The sequence below is a fragment of the Ictidomys tridecemlineatus genome, chromosome 4, assembly GCF_052094955.1.
Source record: "Ictidomys tridecemlineatus isolate mIctTri1 chromosome 4, mIctTri1.hap1, whole genome shotgun sequence".
Taxonomy (NCBI): Eukaryota; Metazoa; Chordata; class Mammalia; order Rodentia; family Sciuridae; genus Ictidomys; species Ictidomys tridecemlineatus.
The window spans coordinates 149,548,553-149,573,970 of record NC_135480.1 but is presented as its reverse complement, the minus strand read 5'-3'; the positions used below and the strand labels follow the sequence as shown (position 1 = coordinate 149,573,970).

Sequence of the window (25,418 nt, the reverse complement as noted above, 5' to 3'; positions counted from 1 at the left end):
TTTTCAGTGCCTAATTGCCCTTTTTGGTCACTAGTTTTCTATGTACCAGTCACTCATTTACCTCCATTTCACCACAGTTGTAAAACTCCTATATGTTCAAACATTTCTGGTACTCTACTAATCTTGTGGGCTTCAAAACATCTCTTTTACAGCCCTTATTCCAATCTGGACACTTGCTCTACAGCTGTCATGCTGGGATCGCCTTCCATTTCTTTCTGTGCTGAATCCTGGTTCCTAAATAACATTGCCATGTCTTCCTCTTTGATTTAAACCCTGAGTAAGGTAGAAGTAGTTTAAAGGCTCTTCATTTTCCACATGGCTACCTCCAAAGTACCTAGTGAATCCAAGGCCTGAGCCTTCCTATGTTCTCAAATGGCAATTTAACTTGCTTATTGATTGGCTTCTCATCTTTAGGTTTTGGCTTTCTTTGGCCTGCTAAGTTAGATATTATGCATTCAATTGTGTTTTGCCTTCCAAAATTTTGTTGCTTTGTCTTATATTTTTTTATATCTATCTTTTTTTTTTTTTTTTGGTCCTGGGAGTTCATGCATTTATTCTTTTACTTTCTTCTAGGAAGGTACAGGAACAAGTAGAAAAAATATACATCTTAATTTGCAATGTTTAAATGGAAATTTTTGTTCAACTTTAGTTTCCTTACTTCTTACTCGCCACATATCTTCTTTAACTATGTAATCTACTCTCCTCTTTCTTTATCCCTTGGTATCCTGCTATTTTCCTTCAGTAACACAGAAATATTATCAACCCTGCAATCTCAAAGCTAAGTGTGCATATTTCTATCACAGCACTTATACTGCAAAGCAGGAATTTTTCATGGAGAAGGAGGAACTATGTTCACATTTTAGGATGCTTGGGATGTACCAGGCTTACAAATGTCTAGAAACACACCCAACCCATTAAACAGAAAACTGCTTTTATATAACTGAAGTTCTTGGTTGAATACAAAAAATTATGACCACAGCATTTGAAAAAGATCTCCTTGATTCTGATATTCTTCTCTTCTTCCTGAAAATCCTTGACTTAAATAGTTAGGTGACATATTAGTCCACTTTGTATTACTATAACAAAATAGCTGAGGCTATAACTCTATTTTTTTAAAAAAGGTTTATTTAGCTCACAATTCTGAGGTTAAAAGTCCAAGATCAGGTTCAGCCTCTGGTGAAGGCCTAATGGCAGATATACCAAAACAGTGTGTCACAATGGCAGGAGAACATATAGGAGGAAGAGATCATATCTCGAAACAGGAAGCCAGGAAGATTGGGGTCCCAAAATATTTTCCAAGGGCATACCCCTAAGTGATCTCAGGACCTTCAATTAGGCTCTACCTCTTAAAGGTTTCACCACCTCACATTACCACACTGGGGACCTCACTTCCAATACCATGAATCCTTATCCAAACCATATCCAAACCACACCAGGTGGGAACATAGAATTCCATGCCAGAGATATTGAGAAAAATGTTTTTATGTTTTTAGTGTACTTAAAACAATAAGAATAAACATGTACATAGCTTAATTATAGTAGATTTAAGATAAAGTCTATTCAATTATAGGCAGCCACTAATACAGCATTCCCTTTCCCATGAGGTTTAATGTACAACACTGCTAATCACTGCAAATTGTCCGAGCAGCTGACTTCTTCCAGACTTTGCACTGAGAAGAACTGATTGTACCAACTATATGAAGCATTGTGGCTGAAGTGGAAACTTGAACCAGTTCTAAAACAAATCTTAAGAACTCAGCACAGAAATGTATCAAGGTCAACTTTACTTACCACTGTTCCAAGTGTCAACTCTATTCCTATGGATGAAAGAAACTAGGGTCCTTCCTCTTTCTTTTGTAAACATGACCTCTTGGTTCTCAGAATCTGGAGTCAAGGTATTATTCTACCATGGGTACAAGATAATCATATCCTTGAATTTTGAACCAATTAGGTGAAACACAGATTGTATTTCCAGTGAGCCTTAAATATATCTGTAGTTTAAGTTTTTCCAATAAAATTCACAATGTTCCAAGTATAATATTCTTTCAGCTACCCTTCAGTGCATATGCTTTTGATTATCCTTAACTGTATGACATTTTTGCCAATTAAAAACAAAACTGGCTTTAAAATTTTTATTATTATTATTATTTTGTACCAGGGATTAAGCCCAGGGGTGCTTAACCACTGAGTTACATCCCCACTCCTTTTTTTGTTATTTTATTTAGAGAAGTGGTCTTGCTGAGTTGCTTAGGTCCTCACTAAATTGGTTTTTAGTAACAGCAAACAATCAATGATGAGGGAATTAAATTTTAGAGAAACAGATTAGTCTCTTAAAAATAAAAAAAGTGTACTATACAATAGTGAAACTACATTTTCCTAGATGGCTTGTAATCTATTAATTCTAAAAGACTTAAACTACTTTAACAAGCAAAGTAGTATCAATGAAACTATTCCTTCAAACCATGGCTTCCTGTGGCTAATATGTTTAAATAAGGACACCATTCATCTGCAGGCATGTTCTAGTTTAGCAAATCTTTAATGTTATACCACATGCAAAAAGAAAGCATTTCTTATTCTAATAGATGACATTATGAAGTTTCACACCTTAAATTTAGAGGTTACTCACAATTAAGAATAAAAACTTACTTAAAACTGCTTACAGTAGGATTTTACACATTACATGGAAATCTCATTTTTAGAACACATTAACAATATCAGATAACTATTTGATAATTATAGAAAAAACATAATCAGATTAAAAGCACCTATGCAAAAATACAATACTTCAGTATTAAGAATACTTACCAAAATATATGTTTTGTTAATCAGTAAGTAAAAAGCAGAAAGTATGATTCTATTACTACTAGGTATTTTCCAAAGTTACAAGAATAAAAAACATATATCAAGTAGATGTTTACAGAGGATGAAATTAATGCTGAAATATTTAAAACAAAAGATTAACAGTAAATTGAAGACCTCGAATTCAAACCACATTCTCAATCTAGTGTCTCAACTACAGTCTGAGAGAGCTATTGCTCTGTATACTCCATGGGGTCCTGGGATCTCTGTTCAAAAAACAGATTTCTGGGCTCTACCAAAGGCCCGCACATCACAGGGGTCGGGGAGTCCCCTCAACAATCTTCATCCTAAACACCTTACCTGGGAAAATCTGAAGTGTTTCTGATGTTTTGTTTTGTTTAACAGCACTGGGAATGGAACCAAGGGGCACTCTACCACTGAACTACATTCCCAGCCCTTTTTATTTTGAGATAAAGTCTCACTAAGTTGCTGAGGCTGACTTTCAACTTTCAATCCTGCTGCCTCAGCCTCCTGAGCCTCTGGGACTACAGGAGTGTACCACTATGCCCCAGCCAGTTTTACTACTTTCTATAAAAGTTACTTTAAACTAAAAATACCACTTGATTTTATTCAGAATTGTTTCACTGACTTCTATTTGCAATAGCCATAATTAAGACTACTCAAAAGCATGTACTTGGCTAAAAATAGCTGCAAAAATCAACATTGAGAGCATTGATATCATTATTCTATAACATTTGCCAGAATGAACTCTTAATTACTGCCCAAATTACCCACAAAGTCCTAGGTGATGCTGTTGACATTTCCACTTAATCCCATGGTAAAGCCTTGATATTTCCATTAAAAGCAATAGTTTAACCTATTTGGTTTTAAAAATGCTTTTAACTAATTCATTGTGAGTCTTCTCCACAGAAAAATCATAAGCACTTACAAGTAAAGTTCTTCTGGCATACAGTATTTCTTCTGCAAAAATTGTTTAACTACAGAGACTAAAAATTTTTTTAAGTTATATGAACAACTCCATGTGCTATATGTAGACAATGTGAATAGTAAGGCATTATAAACAGGTATAGACGGTGATACCTCTTTATAAGCATTATAAACAGGTATAGACAGTGATACCTCTTTATAAGCATGCTTCTCCCAAAATGAGAGGTAAAGTTGCAAGTACGCTTTTCTGAATATAAGTCTACTACTTACTAGCTTGTAACATTGGTGAAGTTATTCAACCTCTCTAAAATCTCAGTTATTCTCACTTTACACATAAAATATCTACTTCACTGAGTTTTTAATGAGGATTATGAGATATAATTATATTATATTACCTGAATTCAGGTAAAATACCTGTAAAGTGCTTGACCACAATGTTATTTTAATAGAATTGCTAGTTTAAGCTACTATAATGTTGGCATCATTATGAAAACGTTCTTAGCAAACATTTACCTATATTTAAAGATTGCAACTTTATCTAGTTCAGACAATAATTAATTCTTAAGATATGATTTATAAATATAACAACTTTCATAAGAATTTTTCTTTTTTAAATACATATTTTCTCAAACTGTCAAGTGTTTTCTAACTTTTCTCCTTATAGAAATCATCTAAAGGTCTGGGTTATAGCTCAGTGGTAGAGTACTTGCCTAGCATGTGTGGGGCACTGAGTTCAATCCTCAGCACCACATAAAAATAAATTAAATAAAGGTATTGTGTCCATCTACAACTAAATAAATAAAAATCAGCAAAATTTGTAAAATAAGATCTCTAAATTAGGCCATTATATTTAATAAAATAATAAAAGAAAAAGCAAGTCACTTACAAAGTTTTCTTCAACTTACCTTTTTAATTGGCCTATAAGACTGACAAAAGGAATACAATAGTGAATTCTTGATAGACACTAATGAGAATAGGTAGTGTGGTAACTATGGCAAAAATTTAAGTCTAGATATATGATTAAGAACTTTATATTAACATTTCTTTAGAGAAACTTTGAACTGGATGAAAATTTATTGGTTGATTATGCTGTAATGAACAGAGAACAGACTGTTTCATCAATTGACATCATTTCAAAGTAAAGCATTTTCCAATCAGGGGAGAAACTTGAGATCTACTTCAAACCTATAACCTTCAGGAAGCTTGACTTACAAGGACTGACTTTAAGAGTGAAACAGAACATAGATCTAGATCTCAGAAAAAGCACTCAATGATTACACAGTATTTCCCCCCTTGAGAATTTAATAGAGCTGGGTGATCGCGCACACCTGTAATTCCAGCTGCTTGGAAGGCTGAGGTAGGAGGATCACAAGTTTGAGGCCAGCCAGGGAAACTTAGAAAGAACCTGTCTCAAAATAAAAAATAAAAAGGGCTGGGAGAAAGCTCAGTGGTAGAGTACCCTGGATTCAACCTCTATGTCAGAAAATTAAAAAGTTTAATAAATTCCCCATAAAGTTTAATAAATTCTCCATAAATACATTATGAACATTGCTTTCTAAACAATAATGGGTAAAGCCTGCATAGCGTAGAAATGATCCCTTATTTCAAGTCATCTACAGATCATTTAGCTTGAATGAAATATAATCTTTTAGGAAAGAATGAATACTAATAGTTTTATCTAAATAAAAAATAAACAACAAGCTATAAATGGGCATGGTGGCAAAAGCCTGTAATCCTAGCAATTTAGGAGGCTGAGGCAGGAGGATTGCAAGTTTGAGGCCAGCATCAACAACTTACTGAGTCCCTGGCTCAAAATACAATAAAAAGTGCTGGGGATATGGCTCAGTGGTAGTGCGCCCTTGGATTCAATCCCCAGTACTTGGGGAGTGGGGGAAGGAGAGGGGAGCCATAAGCCTAATTGTGTGCTAAAATAAGGATGAACATTCATTCAGGTTCTTCAGATACTACATATTACCCCTGACTTTTTTTTTAAAACTATTTATTTATTTATTTATTTATTTTTATGTGGTGCTGAGGATTGAACCAGTGCCTCACACATGCTAGGTGAGCACCACTGAGCCACAACCCCAAACCCTTACCCTTGGCTTTTTTAGATAATATTTTTATTAGTTGTTGATGAAATTTTTTATTTTATTTATTTGTATGTGGTGCTGAGAATTTAACCCAGTGCCTCACATATACTAGGCAAGCGCTCTACTACTGAGCCATAATCCAAGCCCTACCTTTGGCTTTTAATAAAATATATTTACTATATTTAGTTTCACTGTCATATTAACCTCTTTCCCCAATGTTGCTCTTTAGTAGTGGGTATGTGATAGCAATGGTTAAACTCAAGACAAAAGGAAATCTTATCGATGAGTGGTTGTTAAAACTTATCGTGCATCAGAATCACCCAGAGAATTTAATTTTTTTTGATCAAATTATGCTTTGTACATGTACAAATTTATCACAATGAATTCCACTTCTATGAATAATTATAAGAAAGGGTGAATTCTGGTGAATGAAATGAAGCAAATAATATTATGTGCATATATCAATAAATTACAATGAATTCCATTATATATAATCATAATGCACCAATAGGAACATTTTTAAAAAACCCACAGAGATATCTCGGCCACACCCAGAAATTGTTTCATTATATCTGGAATGAGTCAAAGAATTCACATTTCTAACAAGTAATGCTGATGCTCCTGGTCAAGGACTATAGTTGGGAACCACTGGTTTAATACAGTAGTTCTCAATCATGGCTACACAGTAGAATCACAGGTTAAGAACTTTTGAATACACCAATCCTCTGGGGCCCCTCAGGATCTATACTAGAAGTTCTGCAAGGGTTAAGTGTCAAGAAATAATTTTTTTAAAAACTTTCTAGACAATTGTATCCAGGGTTAATCACTAGTCTAAGTGGTTAACTAGAATCTACACTAAATCCACTAAGGACTTAGTACAAAAAAGGGACAAATATTTTAGCATTTATTTGCTGATAAAGCAGCCAAATAATGAATATAGGCAAATTTGATGGTAGGGTCTCAGTTGCTGACTATCTATGGTTTAACTAAACAGAAGTTTTAGGTGTGGTTTTTGCTTTAGATCCCAGGCAACATCTAAAGCAAGTCTTTAAGATCATACTAGCTTTATATGTACTGTTTGATCTTTGAAGGCAACAAAGGTGAATTCAATTATGTCAACCACTTTTGGGTTGAATGACAATACCACATTATTAACTCTTAGGCTCTGGAGTCTGACAATTTAATTACAACCTTTGGCAAGTTATATAATAAACCTTGGTTTCCTTACAAGTTAATGTAACTAACATAATCATTCTAAAAAGTTTATGTATTCATGTAAGTAGTTAAGTTTGGACCCTAACACATAAGACTTAATGATGTCTAAAGCACTAGGAAATATGTAGATAATGTAAAGCAAACATAGAGAACTTCATATTATTCATATGTCTGTGCCATAGACATTACCTATTACAAATATTAAGAAAATGACTGTCTTCAAGATTACCTCTTTACCTTCAGTCAACATCATGGCTCTTCATCAGAAACTTCACAGACTCTACTTTCCTAAGACTAGTCACAATTTTATGAATTTATATGTGGAGGGTCCTTTAAAATGTTAATCTTAACTTTTAATAACTACAGAGAGGATAACTCATGGGACTGACAAACATTTAGAAGTTACAAAATTGAAATAGTACAAGTTTACCAAAATAAGGAAAAATTTGATGTTCTCTCCTATTTTTTTAATTGACTAGTTAATGACTTATAATAGCCTGTTTACCTTGAGATTTGCCCATTTTTTAAACCTCTTCCCTTTTGTTTTCAGTACAAGTATCTCTAAAAGAGTTTTTATTAGGCATAGCCTCTCCCTGGTAATTAAGGTTTTGTAGGTGGAAAAGGGAAGTAGCTCTCCTCATAGCCAAGTTGTGTATGCCTACTAACCAGGTGCTTTTAAAAACAACTTAAGAATTCCTTTGAATCTTCATCTCTGGAGTTGAAATATTCCTACAGCTGACTTTCTCTTCAAGTATGAACTAGGTTGGTTGAGTCCTTATAAAACACGGGTGATGGCAGGTGTAACAGCAATCAAGGGAAAACAAAACAAAACACGCGCAAATATCTACTTTGTACCAGGCCCTTTGATATTTACCCCATGCTTGTTTTACATTATCTACAGTAAGATGTTAATCATAGAATTGACAGTGTAACTATATATTCTTCAGCCTATACCCCATCAAGGAGCCTATAGAAAAGAGACATTTACTAAAAGTAAAATTTTAAAACATTTCAAATCTGCTTAAAATAACCTGCTTTTCATGAACTTAAAGTATATACATCTATAATTTTGAGAGGAAAAATGCAGATTAGGAACAAGTGATTTCATTGCCATGTTAGAACAATGAATATCCAATTCTTTGAGTATTTTGAAACCACTCTACATAACAAACATAATAGGTGTACAATGTTTATTTTTCTTCATAGACTAAAAATTGTTTTCTAAATCTACTGAGTGGAGTGGGAATTGAAAATACAACCAAATACTCATTTATCCTGATCTGATTCTGCAAGCAATTTTAATGAAGTTCATTTTAATGACTAAGAATTCATCTGGTCTGATAATATACTAGATCTGTAGTCTATTTTAAAAATAGCTTTTGATTCTGGCATGATGGCATGCACCTATAATCCTTGTACTTAGAAAGCCAACGTGAGAGGATCACCTGAGCCCAGGAGTTTAAGACTGCCCCAGCAACATAGTAAGACCCCCAACTCAAAATAAAATTTAAAAAATGCCTTTAAATAGTTCCATTTTAAACTAACAAACACTGCATACTCTCTAAGAATTCCAGAGATGGGTTCCTTAATCCAATATATGATACTTTCCTTACCTTTGCTAAATGACAGCTTGTACACTGCTGCAGTCAGAGGTTTGAAGATATGATTATGCAGAGATTTTTCCTAATAAGCAGATAGCTTTCAACTTATTCCAGCAAGAGGAAGATGAAGTTAGTTCATTGGGGAACGTGGTAGTATCATAAATGGAATAAGATGATGGCCTATAAGTACTTAATGCCTATTTTGTTTAAGTACCAATAACAAAAAAGTGACTTTGAGAAATGCTGGAAGTAAGTTATACTATAAAGATATATGTTTTCTGTACAAGTATCTCAAAAGAGTTTTTATTAGGCATAGCCTCTCCCTGGTGATTAAGGCTTTGATAGGTGGAAAAGGGAAGTAGCTTTCCTCATAGCCAAGTTGTGTATGCCTACTAACCAGGTACTTTTAAAAACAACTTAAGAATTCCTTCAAATCTTCATTCTCTGAAGTCGAAATATTCCTACTGCTGACTAATAGAATTAGTAACTTTATAAATTCCCTTAGCAATGTATCATCTCTACTGAGTATCCCAGTCTATGTCTGAAGATGGCCAATGGCTTTTCATCAGCTACATCTCAAGGCAAACCATTCTCTACCTTTAAAAGTTTGACTGTTAGAAGTTTAGGTTTTCTGAAACTTAGCTGTGTAGACAAAACTTCCTTCTAGATAAAACTTTTAAAATACAAAAGCTAGCTGGGCATGGTGGTACATGCCTTTAATACCAGCAGTCCAAGAGGCTGAGGCAGGAGGATGGTAAGATCAGCATCAGTCTCAGCAACTTAGTGAAACACTGTCTCAAAAAAAAAAAAATTGTTTAAAATATTTTTTTTAGTTGTAGATGAACACAATATCTTTATTTTATTTTTATGTGGTGCTGAGAATCAAACCCAGTGCCTTCCACATGTGAGGCAAGCACTCTACCACTGAGCTATACAACCCCAGCCCTGTCTCAAAATTTTAAAAAAATTTTTAAAAAGGAATAGGGATATAGTTCAGTGGTAAAACACCCCTAGGTTCAACCCAGAACCAAAAATAAATAAATGAATAAAATGTAAGGGCTATCATGACTCAAAGTCTTTCAATTTAAATATTTAGTTTACAATTATTTTTCATTATGGTTTTACATGTTTACATTTTTAGTTCTATTCTGACCATGCACCAGGTTTTATTGATATTGGCTTTAAAATATGGGAGCTAGAGGGCAATACTGCAGACAGGGAATAGGCAATTCAGTACAACCACAGCATCTCCTAATTCTATTGACTCACTTGGAGCATAATATTCAATAAAAATCTAATTATTACAGTTGGACAGTGGTGCAGGCCTGTAGTCCAATATATTTGGAAGGTTGAGATAGGATTGCTTGAGCCCAGAGCTTAGGGCCAACTTGAGCAATCCAGTCTGGTAGAGTGACATACACCTGTAATCCCAGGAGGATACGGCAAGAGGACCACAAGTTCAACATCAGCCTGGGACATTTGGCTAGACCCTATCTCACAATAAATATTTTTAAAAGGGCTAGGGATGTAGCTCAATGGTAAAGCATTCTTCAGTTTAATTCCCAGTACTGGGAGGCAGGGGGAAGAATACTTCAAAAAATCTGTTTATTACTAGTAATGGGCCATATACTTCACCAGCTCTCTGCAATGTATCTATCTACCATCTAAAAAGAACATACTCTATAATTTATTAAAATCACCATATATTTCATTAAATTTTAAAATTCATTTTTCTAATACTATAAAAAATGAAACTTTAAAAGACTGTCACATCCTATCAGAAACTGGCTCTTTCTAGATGCTTACACCAGCACTTACTTATCCTTAACTTTTATCCAAATACTCTTGTATTGCATATATGGTATACTGTATTTTATATATCTTTTTTCTCTTTTTAAAGATGTAATTTATATTTACCTATCACTTTGCTTCTGTTTTCTTTTATTTCTCAAAGAGAGTTCAGCTATTATATCTTTAAGATGAAATGAAACAATGAAATATTTAATTCTATCATGTAAAATTACTTAGGGAAGATAATTTTAGTTTTATGTGTGTTGGATTTAGACTTCCTTTTACTATCAATCCTTCTTATCAAGACAAATTTCTCCATTAAAAAAAAAATAGCCAAATAAACACCAAGTAACAATGTTTTGTGCTCTCATACCACACCAAACTTAAGCACTGGACCTATCCCTTAGATAATCTTTATTAAAAAAAAAATCTTTAAGAGCCTCTAAAACTATAAAATTTAAAAAACCTTGGTTCACTCAGTGTTAAAAGCTTCTTACCCTGTTTCTGTGTTATGCCATTCTGCATAAATTTTTAAATAATTGTTTTTATTGGTCAGAATGAAGTCCCATGTATCAGTTTTCCTAGTTAATCTCCAATTCACTGAGAGATTAAAAAAATCAAAAACTTAAAAACATTCTACTTATTGACTATAGATAGTACAGAGAGCTAAAGTCTCCTACCACCCAAGTAAAATCCAGAGACTGGTAAATCCAGAGACTGCTTATTATCAACACACAGACTCTAACCAATTTCTATACCAGCCCTGATTCACCAATATTGCTAGTTTGGCCAATCCCATATCTTAATACTCACTCTCATTGTTGGTTATATTACCATTTACTATGAAAAAAGTAGAATGATGGCTCATTTGAAGTAAGCAGTGTTGGCAGGTTAACTACCACAACAAAAAGTATCAGAAAAGTAAATAAAGATTGAATGGGTCTTCTTTTGACCCTATTTAAAAATTTGACACCAAAGTCTTTTTATACAATCTTTTTTTTTTTTGGAGGGGAGATTGGTACCAGAGATTGTACTCGGGGGGCATTCAACCACTGAGCCACATTCCCAGCCCTAATTTGTATTTTATTCAGAGGCAGGGTCTCCCTGAGTTGCTTACTGCCTTACTTTTGCTGAGGCTGGCTTTGAACTCACAATCCTTCTGCCTCAGCCTCCTGAGCTGCTGGGATTACAGGTGTGCACCACCATGCCTGATTTTTTATACCATCTTGAGGTAAAAAAAATTTACAATCATCCTAGGATTTCGAACTCTTACATGACAAGAATTTGCTAATATAATATTTTCCATACATATTAAGGTATTATTTGAGAGGTAACTTAAGTTCATTTTGAATGTTTAATATTCAAATCTATCCCAACAATAACTTTTGTATTACAATTTTCAAAAGGGATAAAGAAAATTTAGTGTTAGAATCTAGGCTCTAACAGCCAAGTTCTTAATCCCAACTCCATCTGCACATTTCAGAACATATTTTGTCTGGGTTGGGGGATATTGGGCAATGATTGCTAATCGGTGCAGGATTTATTTTGGGGGGGGGCAACAAAAAAGTTCTAAAATTAGTTTGTGATAATGCATAGTCCTATGAATGTGCTAAAAACATTGACAATTACCCTTCAATTGGGTGACTATGTGTAAATTATCTAAGTAAAAAATTGTTACTTTACTCTAATGGCATCTACACTATGTTATAAAACACTTTCTAAAATACTCTTAAAGTATATATCAAAAACCTAATGAAGGCAAACAGAAATCTGTGCATCCTAAATTAAGCCAGAAAAGACAAACCACTTAAGAGCCAGAGATGACCAAGAGTTAAAGGACCCTTGTTCATTAGTTAACAATCACCAAATAGAACAAAAGTAATAGATTGAACATGACTTCTAAATGATTTCTTCAGAATGACTAAAATAACCTTGGAATGCAAGGCTGTGCTTCTATAAACAAAAACATGAATTTTCACGAAGTCCTCAATAGCATGAGCACTTACTCATCATACTCGATATGATAAATAACGTCTTCATCAGCAGCAACAGAGTCTGAATTAGATGTAGAAGGTACATTGTCCAATTTAATTGTGTTCTCTTTGGAATTATGATTAACATTTCCATTAGTCCTTTTATAAGAACTGCCATTCTTCAGTGGAGTTTTGCCACGTGAATGTCCATCAGAAGCTCTAGTAACACTATGTATATGTGCTTCAAACCAAGCACCAAGGCCGACATCTCTGGCATCCACCAATTCATTTACCTAAAAAAAGTTTAAAATTAGTTAATGAAGCTTAATTTCATTTATTGCTGCAAAAATATTAATATAACTCAAGTATTTCAGAGTTATCATGGTATACAGTATTTGCAGCCACTGATGTTTACAGTGATTAGTTCAAAACTATCACTATAATCTTTCCAGATTATACTATCTCAAACTTGGTGAAATATGAAAGTTAACTTTCCTCCTAATTTCCTTCAGTGAAATAGGTGTTTTAATTACTCAAAACTTATTCTATACTATACTGTAAATTTTTTTTTTTTTTTGGAGTGATACTGGGGCTTTAACCTAGGACCTTGCACATGTTAGGCAAGCATTCTAAGTTGCACAGGCTAGTTGCAAACTTGTGATTCTTCTTCCTCAGTTTCATCAGTAGCTGGGATTACAGAGGTATGTCACCATGCCCTGCTGCAAATGCAATTTTTATATACCCAAGAGTCAATCTTGCAAGTTGTTGAATAAGAATACCACTAATGAAAAGCCAGGGTTTAAACTATTATGACTGTGACTAATATATTCCATTAATTTCTATAATCATAAAGATAACTTAATAGCCAGTCCAGCCAGAACACAGTAAAATATTAATAGAACATAAAACTTTACAATGAGAAAATTATGCATAAGAACACAGTGAAATATCTAATGAACCCATCTACAGTATAAAATTGGCAAAGTTCCAATACTAGTTAGTAACTCACTAGGAAAATACATTTATTTATCACTGGAAAAAAATAAAGATAAAAATGTAAAGACAGGTTTTTAAGATACAAAACGGGAAAAAATACACAAAATGGACACAATCAAGTCCATGTATGAAAGTGTATAAACCAGAACTAAACCATGTCATCTGATAAAAGGAAAACAGTACTAAAAAACAGTGTTAAACAATTCTCAGGTTGGTATACCAGAGAATTGAGTCAAAGAATGGAAACAGGTTTTTAAAAAAATTCTCTCCCAAAACAACTGAGAACATTGGTACGCTAAGGTTCTTTCAGGACAATAACAAAAGGATCTCTTCAACCTTTACTTTTTTCTTTCTTTAAAAACCCTTTAAAAAGAAAACCTGAAGTCAATACATGATTATCATCTCATCAAGCTTCCTTAGAAGGTAGAAGAGACCACTTAGGGTGTTTAATATAATTCTGACAGACAGTATATAGCTTGGGGAGGAAAGTATATACTAAAAATTAAATACCCATATGCTACATAATATGCAAGGTTTCTTACTTAGGTTTGTCTAAGCCTAACAAACAATGATTCCTATTTTATAAGAAAACAAATGCGGGGCTGGGGTGGTAGCTCAGAGATAGAGTTCGCCTAGCATGGGTGAGGTCCTGGGTTTGATCCCCAGCACTACATTTAAAATAAATAAATTAAAGATATTGTGTCCAACTACAACTAAAAAAATAATATTAAAAAAAAGAAAGAAAACAAATGCTTCAGAAGTTAACTTGTGCTAGGTAAGAACTACTGAAATATAAAGTCAGGATTAAAAGACATCTTGACCTTGAAACTTACTTTTTTGCCCTTATACCAAGAGTTTTGACAGAGATAACAAGATAGGAAAATAGGCACTTGAAAGTAAGCAATGAACTCAGAAATAAGGTATTAAAAATACAGAAAAGTTTCAAATCACCAAGCTGACAACAGAAGGTAGAGAGCGTACAGATAAGCCAAAAGGTATTGACTTTCACTACCAGAAGAGGTATATTTGGCCAAAACATGTAGCAATAAAAGAGTTTGAAAGACATAGTTCAATATAACGTAAGAATTAAGATCTTAGGAGAAAAGAAAGACCTAAGGGCCAACCAGGTTAAGTATGTCAAAGAATCAGAGATTGAACATACTATATGCTGCATAAATTAATTTACATATTAAATGGACACAGGCTCATTCCTTCCATAATCATTCCTGACAAACTTAAAGACATTTTGTCTTTTCTAGGCAACACGACTAAAACAAAAAATAAAATCATCAATGTTAAAATCCGTAATACTTGGGAGAATAAACTGAGGTCACTACTCTTTCACTGCAAGTCAAAAAATGTAAGGTTTCATAGAGCACTACACAATTATTGTTGCAGCAGAGAAAATGACATATAGTTGATACTAAGATAAGAACAGCAAAAACACCTTAAGCAATATAAACCTGACTATGGAGTAGTAAAAAGAACAAATCAAATATTGAATTTGCCTATTAAGTGTAAGAAACTTGCAGGCAAATGTAGTTCCTGGATAACTCAATAACTGGAAATAAAAGAGAATTAAGAGAAACCAAAATCAACAGAAAAATACTGCCAACGTTTAAACATCACAGACAGAATTGAAAACCTATAAAGGTAGGGCACTATTTGAGTAGAGTAAACCTACATTTATAAGTGGAAATAAGAGCTATAAGTTTTATTGTTTTATTAATTTTAGTGAATAACTCCCAATAATGCATATAAAATGGGGTAGGGTGTTTCAAATTCAAAAGTTTTGCACATTACATAGACAAAAACTAATTTACATGAGTCAAATTGTGTGTAAGAGATTAAAGTTCTTTTGCAGAGCATGAATTTTGATGACAGTTCAGAAGAAAATTACCTAAACCCATATAAGTAACATGAAAATTGGATACTGCCATAATAGTATAATCTAGCAGAAATTAAGAACTGAAGTAGTTAGCCAAGAGAATAGTAAAACTAAAGAGAACACATGACAAAAGAGGAAAACATAAAGAGAGCAAGAGAGCAAGAGAGCAATCAATTCTCAATTGTATACACAGGATTTTAATTTACGGAGGAAACTGAATCATAATATAGAGAGATTAAAGTCATTGAAAGAATTAGCATTTACCAAGAAACAAAGCAAAACCAGGAGGTAAGCACCAGGTTTGGTCAGGAGGCAGAAGAAACTAGGGAAAGTATAGCACAGAGCCTCTGCTGTATAATGTGGGTGAACTCTAGGCTATAGGGGTAGTCTAAAGTTGTACCTGACCCTACATGATCAGTACAGAGGAATATTGGTTTGATGTGTGAGAGATAATGGAGGGGGTTTAGATAGGAACTCAAGATTGGTTGCTTTGTAAATGAAAAGCAGGCTCAATGACAAGTTGTTGACTGTCTCTAGGAACTAGCTTGTCCTACCAATCCCCAACACCACCAAATAAAACAGGAGTTAGCCCTAGGAACACCATTGTCTCCCCAGTAAGCAAGTCCTCAAAGATGTCAAAACATAAAATAAAATTTAAAAATTATATATGGAGTGAGTGGTTTGAGTTGAAAAGTTATGGGGGGAAAACCAGTAACATAAGTCTATACTTAAGAGCTGAATTTATTTATATCAAAGATATAGCCATATATAGAGAAAAGTCTTCCATGTCCAGGTATTTGATAGTTAAGGGAAAAGAAAGGAAAGGAGGAGGAAAAAAAGAAATGAACTAATGCCACTGAAAGCATGGGAAGCAAGGAAGAATAATACCAACCAGCAAATACCAGAGATTTTACTGCATGTCAAATATATTTCTAAATGCTTCATTTATTCCGGGGAAAATACTACAACTCTGCAGATAAACTTGGGTTCAAATCCTTCATCTATCACCTCCAAGGTAAACTCTTGAACACTTTAAGTAGTTCCAGTTTCATACTTTGTAGATGTAAAGCATGTGCATTTGAGATAAGGTTTTAAAAAAATCCATACTGTGCCAATCCAGCAAAGCACATAATATGCACAAAAGTAACAAGTTTCCTTATACTAAGTTTCAATATGTCCCATGTTAAGACTCATTAAAACTCAGTAGTCTTAATTTCCCATACTCTGCTTAGTAAACATTAGTAATTCACAGTTAACATACATTATCTCCTCTATTATAATACAAAAATCATTCCTATTTTCCAATGAGGTTCATATATGAAACAGACTCCAGAGAGGGCACAGCTAAAAAAAAAAAAAAAAATGTGAGCACTAAGCTGAGAACCTAGGTTTCTCCAAATTTGAACATGATTCTCCCATAACATTTTCTGCAGAGTTATAAATAAAAAATTGCAATATGGTTCTGTTTACATAAGTTAGAAGCAGAAAAATTAGGGTAGATAAATAGGTTAAATGTTGTTAATAGGTTGCTAAAGGTTATTAATAGGATCAAGTTAAAGAATAAAGAAATGATGGCTATAGAAGTTTGGGTAGTAGTTACAAGTAGAGAAGAGGCACTTGAGTAAACAAAGACTACATGGGAAGGAGTTCCTGGGGTATTACTATTCTATTTTATAATTTGGGGTGGTATTTATAAACACTGATTTTGTAATATTTCATTAAAACTTACTCTTATAGATTTGTATTGTCTATTGCACTTTATAATAAAAAAAGTTAAATATCAAGAATTGCACTGTGGACAAAGATAAAATGTGATACACCAAAATAACAATATTTTTACGTAAATTATTGAGGTTTCTTTTTTTCCTGTATTTTCTATAAACATAAGAGATAATATGTAAAAAGTTTAACAGTGCCACATACTTAGCTAAACCTTAAAAAACATTTCTAAATATATCATTTAGACTGGATAACAGCCATTTCAAAAGCAGACTTTATTTGAGCCATATAAATAAATATTTCATATTCAAAAATGAGAACTAAAGTCAACTTAGGTATCAAAGTCTACCCCATTTCAGAATATAAATCAATTCCTCATCTGGAATCACTGTGATTAGCTGGGTATGGTAGCAGACGCCTGTAATCCCAGTGGTTTGGGAGGCTAAGGCAAGAGAATTACAAGTTTGAAGCTAGTCTCAACTTAGTGAGGCTCTAAGCAACTTAGTGAAACCCTATCTCAAAAAAATAAAATATATGGGCTGAATTGTGGCTCAGTGGTAGAGCGCTCGCCTAGCATATGCAAGGCCCTGGGTTCGATACTCAGCACCATATAAAAATAAATAAAATAAAGGTATTGTGTCCAACTGCAACTAAAAATATAAATATTTAAAAATTAAATAAATAAAATAAAATATAAAAAGGGCTGGGAATGTGGCTCAGTGGTTAAGTGCCTCTGGGTTCAATCCCTGGTACCAATAAACAAACAAACAAATCCAGCCCCTTGCACAATCTTCTACAGTGATTAGTGATAGCCAGTCTCTTAGAATATATGAAAAAGCTCTGAAACTAACAAAATATAGCTAAAAAATATAAAATGCAGCAAAACATGAACGATACTGGGTAACTAACAAATTTCAGGTTAAAATTTCATTTTACTGTATTATTGGAATGTTTATTATGTCAGTTTTAAATAAAGTTAATTTAGAAATTCACCTTTTGCATCCTGTTATTCACAAGGTTCAAAGAATATTTTAGTCAAAAGGAAAACAAAACCAGGGAATGTGGTGCCCTCCTATACTCACAGCAATTCAGGAAGCTCAGGCAGGAGGCAAGCTCAAAGTCAGTCTAGGGAATTTAGAAGACCTTGTCTCAAAACAAAAAGGGCTACAGAGGTAGCTCAGTGGTAGAGCACACCTGGGATCAATCCCCAGTACTAAAAACAAAACAAAGCAAAATCTTAACAATGCTAAATGAGATGGGCAAGATCTCAAAATAAAGAGAAAACCTCCCAGTTTTTAAATAACCTAAAAACAATTTAATGAAATTTTTACACATGTTTGCACTATAAAAAATAAAAAAAATTCAAAACAATTCAATCCAAAAGTAGCAACTTCTAAGTTGTTCTCAGTTTAACTAAAAAGTATCTAAAAATAAGATACAAAAAGGCTAGGACAAATTATTTGTTTACCCTTCGGCTTCTAATATTTAGTATCAATATACACTAGATATCCAAATATTCATGGAATGAATGAACCGTCCCAAAATTAGCACTTCTAAATGAAAAAAATCACTAGTCAAATCTCAAATACTTGGGCTGGGGATGTAGCTCAGTTGGCAAAGTGCTTGCCTTGCATGGACAAGGCCCTGGGTTCAATCTCCAGCACCACCAGAAAGAAAAAAAAAAAAAAAACTCAAATACTTAAAGAAAATTACTAAGCTTCATCAAAAATAAATCTGTTAGTCTCTTCAACAAAGAAGGGTCAATGGAGCTTTAAAAATATTACTATACAAGAAATAGAAAAAGAAATCATGAAATTAATTTGGAAAAATAAGAGACCCCAAATAGCCAAAGCTATTCTCCTTATTGAGAAAAATGATGCAGGAGGCATCACATACTGGACCTTAAATTATACTACAGAGCTACAGTAACAAAAACAGCATGGTATTGGCACCAAAACAGACATGAAGACCAATGAAACAGATCAGCAGGCACAGGGATAAATACAGTTATCTCATCCTAGACAAAGGCACTCTAAATGTACATTGGAGAAAAGATAGCCTATTCAATAAATGGGTCTGGGAAAACTGGAAATCTATTGTGTAGAAGAATGAAATTGAACCTCTATATCTCTCCCTGCACAAAACTCAACTCAAAGTGGATCAAGGACCTAAGCATTTGACCAGAGACCCTGCACTTAACTAGAAGAAAAAGTAGGCCAAGTATCTAACATGTTGGCTTGGGAACCAAATTCTTCAACAAGACTCCTAAAACACAAGTAGTAAAATCAATACCCAGAAAACAAATAACCCAATCAATAAATGGGCTGAGGAACTGAACATACACTTCATAGCAGAAGAAATACAACTGATCAACAAATATATGGAAAAATGTTGAACTTCTCTAGCAATTAGAGAAATGCAATTAAAACTACACTGAAATTCCATCTCACTCCAGTCAGAATGGCAGTTATAAAGATACAAGTAACAATAAATGTTGGCAAGGATGTGGGGAGAATGGTACTCTCATACATTAATTGTGGGACTGCAAACTGGAGCAACCATTATGAAAAGCTGTATGAAAATTCCTCAGGAATTGGAATGGAACCACCATTTGACCAAGTTATCCCATGCCTAGGTTTATACCTTAAGGACTTAAAAATAAGCATACTACAGTGTTGCAGCCACATCAATGTTTATAGTAGCTCAACTCACAATAGCCAAGCTATGGAAACAACCTAGGTGAATAAAGAAAATGTGAGATATATATAAGAAATGGAATATTACTGAATGAAATTATGGCATTTGCCGGTAAATGCATGAAACTGTAGAATAGGCAAAAAAAAAAAAAAAAGTTCTCTCTGATTTGTGTATGCTAAACCACAACAAGGGAGGGTGGAGAGGAAAAGAATACAAGTCCATTGGATTAGACAAAGGGAAATATTGGGGAGAAAGGGAGGAGGGGAATACGTAAAACAGAATTAATTGGTCATAACTTTCCTAGCTTTGTATTTGTATACGCTATGAGAGTAACTCCATATGATGTACAACCACAAGAGTGGGAACCTAAATAGAATAAGTTATACTCTACGTATGTATACTCTGCCAAAATACTTCTACTGTCATGTATAACTAAAAAATAATAATTAAAAAAATACTGTATTGAGCTGGGTATGGAGTGTACACCTGTAATCCCAGGAACTCGGGAGGCTGAAGCAGGAGGATCTCAGGTTTGGGGCCAGCCTCAGCAATTCATCAAGGCCCTATAAGCAACCTAGTGAGACCCTGTTTCAAAATAAAAAGGGCTGGGATGTAGTTCAGTGGTTAAGTGCACCTGTGTACCAAACTGGCTCTCCTATGCAAACAATTTCATCTCTTCTCCAAATAAATCTATTCAAACATAGCAGCTTCTAAACTATACCCAAAAAGAGGGTAAACGGTAATACTATTAACTTAATATGCAAATACTCATAGATACATGTATATACATGTGTTAGCATATATTTCCTTACTCAGCTCAGGGCCCTTGACACCCTCAACAACAGTGAGGCTCTAAACAACTTAGTAAGACCCTGTCTCTAAATAAAATACAAAATAGGGCTAAGGATGTGGCTCAGTGGTTGAGTGCCCCTGAGTTTAATCTCCTGGTATCCCCTCCACCTCTGCAAAACAAACAAACAAAAAAAAAAACTTCCAGAATAATTTGAGTACCAATACATACACAGATGCAAATAACTGAATAAATGGGAGAGAAAAGACAAATCCCAGCTACTCAAGAGGTTGAGACATGAGGACTGCTTAAGTTCAAGAGTTCAAGGACAGCCTTTGCAACAAAGCAAATCCCCATGTCTTAAAAAAATAAAGATCAAGAAGCCAGGTACAGAGGCTGGGGTTGTGGCTCAGCAGTAGAGCGCTCACCTAGCATGTGTAAGGCCCTGGGTTAGACCCTCAGCACCACGTAAGAATAAATAAAAATAAAGTTAAAAAAAAAAGAAGCCAGGTACAATGGCACATGCCTGAAACTCCAGGAACTCAGGTGGCTGAGGCAGGAGAACCACAAGTTTGAGGTCAGCCTCATCATTTTAGTAAGACCCTGTCTCAAAAAATAAGGACTGAGATGTACTTCTATAGTAAAGTGCCCCTGGGTTCAATCCCTACATTAAAAAAAAAACAAAGTGAAAATTTTTAGAAGGAAACACACACACACACACACACACACACACACACACACACACACACACTTCTTGCCCTGCACCATCTTGGGACTACCAACATGAAATCGATCACCAGATGCAGCCCTATGACCAGAACTGAGGGCCAAAATAAATCTTTTCTTTATAATTTATCCATACAGTTTGTGGTACTATATTAATAGCAAGAGAAAACAGATTTAAGACAGTTATCTATAAGAGAGATGAAATGAATAGATGATATTAGAAAAAACAGATAGTTGGCTTTCAGCACTTTAAATAGCAAACCAACAGAAGTTGAAAATTCTATGAAGGAATGCATCAGAGCTGTTCATCACTGCACATCTAGTACCTAGAACAGCACTCTGCACACTATGGGTTCTCAAAATTTGTTGAGAACACAGGAGGGAGGGAAGGAGGAAGGGAAGAAAGGCAGGAAGGAAGAGCACTGTATAGAGCACTATTTTAATTTATTCCCAGGTTTTACCTTTTGTTATTGCTTTTTTCTTTCTCCTTTACTAATTGATTAGAGCAAGGAAAGCTATTCATATCACAATATTAACTTTGAAAATGACCATCTGACTGCCTGTTCATAATATTCTAAAACGTTTATTTTTCCAGTCTTCTTAGGTATCCATAAGAATAACTTTTCCCTAACAATTACATTTCATTTTGTTCTGCCTCACTGTGTTACCTAGCACTTCCAGAAAGATGCCAAATAAAGGCAACATTAAATGGCTTCCTTGATGGGCTCCTGACTTCACTGGGAATACTTCTAGTTTTTCCCCACCATTAAGCATGATGCTGAGCATGATTTAACATATTCATCTGTTCCTCCTAACAAGGACTTTTTTAAACATAAGGAACTCAAAATTGTATTTAAATGTAGAAAACATTTTAATTTAGATAATTTTCTTTAGTTTCTTAACGAATTCAATGGAAACATTTCCAAATAATCAACTATCCCCATTTTCTGACAAATTATATTTTGTCAAGGTAATATGTCTTTTAGTATAGTCATAATTCTATTTGCTAAATATAACTTGGGTTTCCATCAATGTTAGTGATGTTGATGTGCTTTTGGCCATGTTTTAGTATTAGTGTGAGCTAAATTTAAAAAGCAATAGGAAGCTTTCCTTCCTTCTTTATGCTATGTGTCAATTTAGGTAACATCAGAATTATCTATTCCTTATAGGCTTAAAACAATTCTTCAGTTTATCTCCCAAAACTGATACTTGACTTTTTTGGAGCTAAAGCTCTTTGCTAGTTTTCTTGAACCTTTCCTTACATACAGATGTCTGCATTTTTCCACAAATAACAAAATTATCTTGATTTACATTTTCTTAAACAACTTATTTCATCCAGCAATTTTTAATTTTTAATCTTGAAAATGTTTTGGAAAACTTATTTAGGTGCTAATTTATCCCAATTGATTAAGAAAAATAAGTTATAAAGATAGGAAATGAAATAAAGGTGTCAATTTATTAGAATTTGGAAGAGTTGCTGGATACAAAAGTCAACAAGTCAACTGCATTTCTATGTATCAGCAAATAAACTACTATTTATAATAGCATCAAAAGCATAAGGCTACTAGAAATAAGACATATAAAGAGAGAATTCATTAAAACTTCAAAGGTCTAAATGGAGAGGTCCTGAATTACAAGACTCAACACTGATCCATAGCTGCAATTCCCAATGAAATTCAAGCAGAATATTTGTAGAGCTTTGATAAACTAATTTCAAAATCTTTAACTGTAAGTGTTAAGAGCCAAATAACAAAGATACCCTTGAAGAAGAATGCATTTGGGAATATGGAGGAAGGGATATATCAAAAAAGTCTATAAGGCCACAGTCCTTAGACCAGTACGGACACAGGGTAAACTAGGCAGGCAAGAGGATCACAAGTTTGAGGCCAGTCCAGGCAATTCAGCAAGACCCTGTCTCAAAAAATAAACAGAGCTGAGGAAGCAGCTCAGTCCTTGGTATAGTACCTCTGGGTTCAATCCCCACTACCACAAACAAACAAATGAAACCCCACCAGAAGCTGGAAACAGACCAAATATCTATTATGGATTAGTTATGTGGCATGTTAATAAAATGGAATAATATAATATTGTAAAGTAATAAAATGTAGCTGTATGCATCAGAATCTCTCAATTATATACAGAATTACATAGAATTCCATTATATAAATTCAAACACAGACAAATCCACCTATTGTTTAGGGAAATATACGTAAGTAGTCAAACTAAAGAGAATGATCATAAAAGTTAGAACAAAGTCAGTTTACCTCTTAGGGAAGTCTATTCTGGTAGGGGCACACAGGAGGCTTTAAAAAGGTACTGGCATCATTCTACTTCTTAACCTTGGTAGAATTATATCTGTTTGTTTTATTATTTAAACTTTGCATGCACATTTTATACATTTATGTATAAAGTTCAAATTTTTAAAGACTATTTTTATAAGTTAAAATTTTGACAGCCTAATCTTTATTTTCAAAGGCAATCAATGTTTACTTATTCACAACATACTAAAGAGAACAGACATCTGTATTCTTACAACTAAGTCTGAAGACAACATACCTTATATAGTCCAATGCCAGGATCAATAAGACAAGCACGAGTTGACGTAGATGGTTGGCTAGAAGATCCCACCTTTGCAGTTTTCTTCACTTTAGGTGGACTATTAGAACAGGGTTTAGTCTGTACATCAGTCTGTTTAGATGTGCTAGGAAGATCAGGATCTGGACGAACTAGTAGCTGAATTATATCATTCAGTCCAACATCATAGTCAAATAAAGTATATCCATTTTCCAGCTAGAAAAAAAAGAAAAATATATTAAAAGGCTTCTCTCAAGTCTTAAAAAAAAAAAAAACACAAAAAACAACTTATCTTTCATTGCCTAAATGTTCAAGCCAGACTATTAAAACTCATAGCACTGCAACTTAGTGATCTGAAACAATTCTTATTATTTTATGACCTCTAATGTCAGCATTTTCTCCAGACTCCAATCAATACTTACAAACTATTCCATAAGCCAGGCAGAGTGGTATATGCCAATAGTCCCAGTTTAGGCCTGGGGAGGCTGAGGAAGGAGGATCACAAATTTCAGGAAAAACTCAGCAACTTTATTGAGACCCTGTCCTAATTTTTTTTTTAAAGGGGAAGGGGATGGCTAGGATGTAGCTCAATGGTAGAGCATCACTGGTTCAAGCCCAGAACAAAAAGAAAATTAAAAAAAAAAAAAGCAACACTGCACATTAGCTACAGGGAACACTGCTAGCCATGAAGAAGAAAGAAGAAAGAAAAAGAAGAAAATAGAGCATCCTTGTGACTGTGATCTCATGACCTAGCCTATCACCAAATGTTCATTTTAATGAACAGTGCCTGAATCCACTGCAAGGAAAAAAGAATTTTGAAAGCAATGACCTTGCATTTGTAAAGATATTAAGTCAAACACTATCTTTCTGAAACACTGCTGAGATGCACACATGGGCCTCTATATTTTTTCTTGTTGGTTCTGGGGATTGGATTAAAGTGTAGTTCTACCACTGAGCTGCACCCCCAGATGTTTTTTTAAGACAGTCTTGCCAAATTGCCAAAATTGGCCTTGAACTTGTGAGCCTCCTAACTCAGTTTCCCGAGTCCCTGAGTTTAGAAGCATGCATCACTGACCAACTTGTCAATATTTTAAAAACCAGGCAGGGATAATTATAATTCTTGCTTATGCTATATTCCACTTGCCTGAAGTTCTCTGATTTTATGCATTTACAAAGATTACCGAGTTTTAGCATAAAATCTTCCAGGACAAATAGCAAATAAGTTATCTTGCAACTCAGACATATTTTGAGGGTTATAGGTTGAATTGTACTTCCTTTCCCAAAAGAGATATTGATGTACCTACTTAGGATGCATAAGGCCCTAAGTTCAAGTCCCCAAACCAAACCAAAACAAAACAAACTTCAGAATGTGACTATATTTGAAATAAGGGCCATTAGAGGCAGTCAGATCATACATTTCACTGAAGAAGTGCAAAACTTTTATTTGTTTTTGGGCTGAGTTGTCTCCCTCCCCATTTTGGGGGAGTACCAGTGATTGAACACAGGGGTGATTTACCACTGAGCTACATCTCCAGCTCTTTTATTTTTGAAAAAATATTTTTTAGTTGTAATTGGACACAATATTTTTATTTTATTTATTTATTTATA

General features: G+C 34.1%; 1 protein-coding gene across 3 annotated transcripts in view; it reads right to left on the bottom strand.

Moving 5' to 3' along the window:
• The window catches only part of Uhrf2 (ubiquitin like with PHD and ring finger domains 2), an 80,030-nt gene that overhangs the window by 48,545 nt on the left and 6,067 nt on the right, over positions 1-25,418 (bottom strand). For all 3 annotated transcript variants that reach the window (XM_078047620.1, XM_005327969.4, XM_021728185.3), the window contains 2 exons: positions 23,793-24,026; positions 12,454-12,713 (listed from right to left, as the gene is read on the bottom strand). In XM_078047620.1, coding sequence (XP_077903746.1) covers positions 12,454-12,713; positions 23,793-24,026 — 494 coding nt within the window. The remainder of the gene's footprint in view (positions 1-12,453; positions 12,714-23,792; positions 24,027-25,418) is intronic.